The 7,760-nt window shown below is 39.5% G+C and overlaps 1 protein-coding gene across 1 annotated transcript; it reads left to right on the forward strand.

The window, feature by feature from the left end:
• The first annotated feature begins 3,222 nt into the window (after window positions 1-3,222).
• LOC104428843 (receptor homology region, transmembrane domain- and RING domain-containing protein 1) lies at window positions 3,223-7,760 on the forward strand. Its single transcript, XM_039303966.1, is given in 6 exon segments — window positions 3,223-3,630; window positions 3,731-3,988; window positions 4,484-4,723; window positions 4,725-4,880; window positions 5,312-5,409; window positions 6,993-7,760. Coding segments are annotated over 6 exon segments (897 nt in total). The 5' UTR covers window positions 3,223-3,509; the 3' UTR covers window positions 7,017-7,760.

Below are 7,760 nucleotides of genomic sequence, written 5' to 3' on the forward strand. Positions count from 1 at the left end.
AGCTCTTATTTGAGATATGATCCACTTCAGACATTTATTTAAAAAAACGAGAGCAATTCGCTCCCTTATTTGGAATTTTCCCTAAATATATATTTTTTAATATTTTTGATTTAGGAATAACAACATAACTAGTCCATAAATGTTGATTTAAGATGCAATGTAATCCTAAGCTTTCAATTTTTTAATTGTGACCCCCAAAATTTTTGGTTATGTTCAATTTAGTCTTCAAATTTTATGAAAAACTTAATATTGTCCTTTCATTAATTTAAATTCGGAAATAACATTGATCATTTTAATATAATCTTTGAACTAAATTAAACATGTATTAAAATTATAGATAATACATTGAACATAATAAAAATTCAGGAATGGCATTGCAAATTGGGTAGTTTAAAGTTTAATTATCACATTACACATTGAGATAAAATTCATTAACCATTTGAGCCATCTACCCTTCAATTTATTTGAACATTTGTTGATTTAAAGGGACGTTTGATCGGGTATCACATAATTTTCTTTGAATAACATTTATCATGTCCGAGATTACACTTTTTATACTTTATTATTCTATAATATTTTTCACCTGTAAAATATATAGTTAAACTTAATATATTGACGGATTGGCATGAATAAAATAAATATGTTTTGATGTTGTTATTTTTAAAAAAAAAAGTCGAATGACCACACAATATATTATTTTCATCATAGACATATTTAAAGGATGATATAAAAAGGAGAACATAAAAGGAAAAGTACTACAATTACGTGAATTTTAGCATAAAAAATTGGAACATCGATAAATTCATGTATTTTTATAATTTTGTAAATATTACTTACAAGACGAGCTTTGTTTAAAGAAAGCACAATATCTAAACAACCTTTTCTTCCAAGTGATCTTCAAGATCGCTTTAGGGAATTTCTTTCAATTCCACAGTGAAGAAAAAAAACGATGCATCAGAATTTTCCTTAATTAGCATAAAGTTATCGATAGATGAAATCGCTTTTGTAATTATAAAAAAACAACCCTTTCTTGCGTTTGAGATAATAGATTGTTCTTTATTTGTTTTAAATAGCCGATTTTATCTGTAGCCGGTTTAATCTGTATTTTCACGTAAGAAACTATATTTTGCTTTGAAAAACAAAGAAATAATTATTTATAAAAATGTCAGAAGTCCTCTAATTCAGTTAACCTACTTGCACCAAAGCAAAATTTGACCTGTCAAAAGCGAGCAGACTCATATGCTTTTAATCTTATGATCCAAACTAAGTTCATTACATGCATAGATTCGCTATATAATCAATGAAAACAACCATATAAATTGGATCTAAGTTATTATCCAAGCTTGTCTTGTGTAATTAAAAAAAAAATCATTGAAACGTTTCAAGCCATATCACCCTGGGATTTTAAGCCCAGTGCATTTTGCCTTTTGAGCCGAAGTTGGCTTGGAAAGGCCGAACGTGCCGCTCGATCCATGGTCCCGCTAGTTCGTCCCTGGACTGGAGATCACGGATTGAATTACAAAATTAAGCCGGAAAAGGTTCTAGATTGACAATGGCCGCCGCTAAACCTGATGACGGGCAGCCTGCGAGGCCGAATAGATTTTTGGAGAGATTTGAATAATGGCATTTAGTGAGAAAGTCCAACCTTATTTTCGAGATTTGTGAACAAAATTTTTTTATGACGAGTGAGTTTAGGTGAGGGTTTAGACCTGATCTTAAGGCCCTATTCGTCACGTGCCTGTGGTTTTGATGCGATCCCTTTATAAATTTAAATTGCTCCCTTTATGATTTGTTTTTTTTTTTGGTAAAGAACCCTTTATGATTTGTTTGAAATATGTAATTTGGCTTTTTTTTTTTCTAAATTTCGAAATAGTGAATGTTAAGGGTCAACAGAAATTATTGTTAAATTATTTAATCGGTGTGATATCGAGAAGTCGCATATCAATTATGCGCATTTGCATTACATGTGCAAAACCGAGCATTTACTGTGGGCATGATAATTGGTGTAACGGGGTTCATCCTTTTCGGTTTCCTCCACGCTTTTTTCAATTTATTGTTGGAACAAGTCTAGATTCAATCTTACGTCATCAATAATTGCAATTCCAGATAGCTATTATAAACAAATATTAAGCATCATAATGCATCCATCATCATCGGCCCACGCATCATTTTTTTCACTAAAAAGTGCAAGTGCATAATTAATCCTAAAAAAACCATAAAATCGACGGTTTGTGTTTGAAATTTGCCTATGCGATTGTGATTGAAATTCATGTCAAATGACCAATTTGTGGTTTGTTTCAATTTTTGTCGGTGTACAAATTAAGTATTTTTCTGTCATATTACTATCACCGTCATTAGTTAAGTTGATCTCATTATACATTTAAATGACTACGATTGTGTCAATTATATAAAGAGTAGGCCCATTTAGTTTGACTTTGGGAAATGCCCTTGAGAGAATACAAATATCTTTGAAGTAAAGGGATTTTTTGAAATATTACATTGTTTGGCAAAACCCATATTTGTAATGGGCTTTTGCTATTTTATTTTATTTTTTAATATGAAAATCAAATCGGGCGGTCGGCTAATCGCTGGCCAACTGCCAGACGGCCAGATTTGGTCGCCTAGGGGCGTGGCCTCAAATGACAGTGACCTTAGGCGACGCCGTCGGCTAAGGTTGCAGAGGCCAGATTTGGCAGCTTAAGGTCAGATTTGGCAACATCACCTGGTTTGTGTGCACCAGGTGATGTTGCCTAAGGTCGTGGTTTGCGCCACCCCAATCGTTGGTCACTGAGGACACACGACCCCCAAGCGGCAGCGGCGGTTGCCAAAGAAGCCCGTCTATCAGGCGAGGAAGAAAATGAACAGTGAAAATTGCATTTTCAAAATGCCAATGTTCAAAGCAGCTCCTCCCCAACATTCAGTTCTCATATTTGGCAAATGAGTTTTCAAAAATATTTACCAAACAAAAAAATATTTTTCCCAAAGACTCTTGGGAAAGTCAAACCAAACAGGGTCGAATTGGCCCAAACTAGTGTACTCTTTTGGTTTGAGGTCAGTTTAAAACAAGATTAGTTGGGTTTTCGTGTTTGATATACGTGTATCGAATACATAATACAACGGAACATAAAAAAAAAAAAAAAGGAAAAAAAAAAAAATGTCCCAGCTTGTACTTTGGTAATTCAGCCCGAAACGACGGAATCGGGACCCGGAGCCAGTCCCAAATTCGGGGGGCGCCGCCGTCCACGTCACCGCGAGGATGGAGCCCCGGCCCACGGGGGCACGTGGCGGCCGAGGATGTCGAGGTCGCCGCCTCTCTCTCTCCACCGCCTCCGGAGGATCGATAATGCTGATGCTGCCGCTGCTCCTTCTCGCGCACGACACGTCCGAACCGGCGACAGCACCGGATTCCGCTGCCGCCGGGTGGTGGTCTTCTCGAGCGACATAGCACGCTAGAGAGAGAGAGAGAGAGAGAGAGAGAGAGAGAGTGTCAAGAGAGTCGGGGAAGAGAGATGAGGGAGGCGTTGGTCGGCCTCGCGTTCGCCATCTGCTGCTGCTGCTCGGCGATCGGAAGGTCGTCGGCCACCGTCGTCTTGAAGCCCTCCGCCTTCGACGACCTTCCCGCCAAATTCGGTATCTCTTCCTCTCTCTCTCTCTCTCTCTCTAGGGTTGACTCGGCGATGGAGAGCCCTTTTCCTTTTCCTGAGCTCTATCTGCTATCGCAATTTCGCAGCCGTAGATGTGGGCGAGGAGGGGATATGCGGAGCGCTGGAGATTGCCGATCCCGCGGACGCTTGCTCCGCGCTGCGCCGCCGCGGCGTTCGATTGAGCGGGAACGGGAACGGGAACGGGAACGGGACCGATTTGATGAGGTTTGCGTTGATCGTGAGGGGCAATTGCTCGTTCCAGGACAAGATCGTGAACGCGCAGATTGCCGGCTTCCGCGCGGTCATTGTTTACGATGACCGCGAGAAGGTCGATTTGGTGTACAGTGAGTCGCATTTGTCCTTTTGAGCTTTTCCATGACCAGTTTATGCTTATTTGTCGGCCAACTGCTCGATGATGATTTAGTATGAGTTGATTGGTGTATGTGCTGATGCTTGACCATGACCGTCCTTTGTGGGATCATTTCGCCTAGTTGAGCTCAATTAATTTTTCATTTTTTCCATTTTCGGTTGGTTCATACAAGGCTTAAAAGCTCCAAGATGGTGAATTTGATCTGCTGTTCGTGATTAGATTTCCTGGTACCTTCAGTTCTCTTAAATGGAAGATTTATTGTGCCGTCAGAAGATCATTGTCTTGTGTTGTTGGGAGAATAAGGAGCAAAGATATGTCCCTCGTGCTGTGTCATGAGCTTAGATTGGCATTCTGGGTTAATGTTATTGCATAAATGCTGGACAGTCCAGGGGCATAAATATCTAGAAACATTATAAGCATTAAATGGTTACTCAAATTATCGATTGATGGTACATTCTCTAACGTGCAGTGATGGTTGATCCCAAGGATATCACGATTCCTGCAGTTTTCGTTTCGAATGAAGCCGGTCAAAGTCTAAAGGAGCATGCCCAAGTTGGAACTGGGGAATGCTGCATTTATGAAACTCGTGTCGAAACAGGCTGGACAGTGCTGGCTATATCTTTCATCTCCCTTATTGTAATATTTGGCATATTGGCTTTGACCTTGTTTGTTCCAAGACGATTGCTGTACTGGCGAAGGAAGAACGCATCATGTAAAACATGTAGATGATAAAATCGTGGCAGAACTTCCCAGCTTTGCCTTCAATTCTGCTCAAAGTAGTGACAAGTACACTAGGGAAGTTTGTGCCATCTGTCTCGAGGATTACAAAGATGGAGAGATCCTTAAATCCCTTCCTTGCCAACACGGTACAACATGGCTATCTTTCTTGCTTGTTTTATGTGCCCCTTCTGCAGAAACTTAATTTATGGTTTAACATTTTAACCCGGTCAGAGTACAGTTCCCATTTCTTCATTGAGCATCCTGCATTCATTTTAATTGAAATTACAATAGAAGCCTTAAGCCCTCATGGATTTATCATGCTTTAGGATACTTGGGTGATTTGCTTTACGTGTAATTACAAATTGGTTAAGGAAAAGGATTGAGACTCGTACTGTTATATGACATCCTTATGGAAGTGGTATCACCAGTTTCTTTGTTACAATTCAACGCCCAAATTGTTCAGAAAAGGTTTTCATTGGTATATGTCATTTTGGGGAAACATTGTTTTATCTGCGCTTCTTTCCCAGTAAGATAACCAGCATATATAATCTTCTCTAACTTCGAGAGCTCCATCCAGAATTTCATTTGGGCTGTGTGGAGTCTTGGCTGAAGAAGGGAGGATTGTTCTGCCCTGTGTGCAAGCATGATGTGAGGACCAAGAGAGCATGTCAAGAGGTAACTTTCTAGAGCCTCTTTTAGTTGCTGTATCTTGATGAATAAACATTGCAGTTTTTCCAATGTTTATAGAAGGATTCACAATGCTATGATGGCCTCATGCTGATTGAGCAACTACACAATCTGCAATTGCATATTTCTATCTTATTGTCTTGAATAAGTCAACTGGAAGCTTGCTTCTATGGCCATTCTCATTATGGTTAATTCATTTGCCGAAACTATGTTGTTGTTTAGGATCATGTGTGAAAATTGAAAAGATGCTCAGTATGGTCATAGAGGCGCATAATTGCTTACATAGTTTTTCCTGAGTGGGGATGTTTCCGTGGATACATCTGCATGTACGTGAGGAGTTCCTGTACCAATACAGACTTAGACATGTGTTATGAAGATGGGCAAACTTGCACTTGGTATTATGCTTGCATGTGATGGACAATTCTTTACGATGAAGTTAAGATAATTGCTAAATACACCAATCCTTAGCTTGCTTTAATGATGGGTGGGCCTTCTTCCAGTTGGCATCATTGTTTGCATGAGGTCGATCTTGCCTGAGGCATACCTTATTAGTATAGCAAAGTACTCTGGGTTTATTGATAGTACAAGGTTTATGATAATCGAGAAGCATTTGAGAGCTGCAGTTGACCTACTTAAGATGTTTACTTGAAGCATCTCTGTCTGCATTTGACAGTTTGTCCTTGTGGAGTAAAGAGGACCTCTAGTCATTAGATTCCATGCGAGCAACTCCTTGCTGAAGACGGAGACCCTTGTAACTTACAAAGTTATGCTGGGTGCTAGATAGTACTACTGCTGAAGAAAATTGTGGAACATTGTGAGTTTTGTACTAGTAGGCACTGTGATAGTGGCATATAATATAAGCCCTTCTGCTTGTGCTGATTTTGTCGTTGACTAATACCAGTCTTCTGTTGAAGACATGAGAAACTTGTGTCAGGGAGCAGTTAAATCCACTACAAACTGCTTTTGGAAAACTTTCATTTGTTAGATAGATACATCATGAAGCAAGGCAAATCTAATTGTCGCAACATGCAGTAGGAATTTTTCAGAATGATATGCATTAGAGATGGAAATCTGAAGTATCAATGGGAGCAACGCATGGGTTTTTCTTAAATGGATGGGTGCCTGTGTAATTTGTCAAAAGTCCATGGGCTGCATTACAGTTATGCCATAGAGAAGTGATAGGATATTCTCCATCCAAACAGCTTCTCAGACAGGGAGAGAGGATTACTTGCTGATGGAAGTTTCTTTGAACGAGGGGCCAAGTAAAAAGAAGATACATTCAAGGAAATTAAAAGAAAGATACTTCTCTATATTCTTTTTTGATAGGCTTTGGAAGTTTAAAAGTGATTTTTTTTTCTTTGGTTTTAGAGTGGAGTTGCGGGGTGGGGATGGAGATGGGGGGTGTTTGAGACGTATCTGCTTGCCACCCTTGTGCATTGAGGGAATAGTTATTTTGATGGATTAATATGTATGGAGAAATTTTTTCAATGATCGCATGGTCAAAAATTGTTCAAAATTTTCAAGACCGGCACATAAGTCTATCGAGGTTTAAAGTTAATCGTGTTTTGCAGACACAGCGAGAAACCGGGCTTTAGAATCAAGAAGGAAAATGTTGATTTGCTCTGCTATTGGAAATATCAGGTACGAGATGCATCCTTTAGAAATATTTGTCGTTTAAAGTGCATGGATGGCAGTGAATTCGTTCCACCGTCAGATGCAGGAGCTTGGGTAAAACACAAAAGCTCCCACCATGACTAAGGGCCCCCATAGTTTGCAAGTTGCCTTTTTGATGCATCTGACTGTGAAACAAGTTGATTTGTGATTTGTGGATCCCGAATTCTCAGACTATGTTAGAGCAGGCGGGATTTACAAGTTGATCCCTGACAAGTGATGCTTTGCCCAACTCGTGTTATTCAGATATGGTGTTACTCGTCTATCATTTCCAAATTTTTTTTTCCCGCATACTTCCTTTCTTCTCCAGGTTCCCTTTATTCAGGCTCAAAATGAGTCGGTGCGCTCTACTTATGGGATCTTCTCTGTCTTCTCTTTGAAGATGCTGCTTTGAGTTGAAGCTTGGCAATCCTCTTGGTAGCGGCGGCGGCGGCAAAGTCCCTTCACGACCTTTGAGCTTCTAGCTGAGACGTTGATCTTGTCCCTTCAAGTTAGGACCTTGTCATGCCTAGTTCCTTGTATATATTTGTTCATGCCGTTGATCATCAGATAGATGGTCCCAAATGAAAAATCAAAAGATCTTCTATCACTATAGTCTCCTACGACTGGCAAAGTGGATGTTTATGAAGATTTAGTGCATTACATCTATGACACGTAATTTTAATTCA

This window comes from Eucalyptus grandis, chromosome 10 (assembly GCF_016545825.1).
Source record: "Eucalyptus grandis isolate ANBG69807.140 chromosome 10, ASM1654582v1, whole genome shotgun sequence".
Classification (NCBI taxonomy): domain Eukaryota; kingdom Viridiplantae; phylum Streptophyta; class Magnoliopsida; order Myrtales; family Myrtaceae; genus Eucalyptus; species Eucalyptus grandis.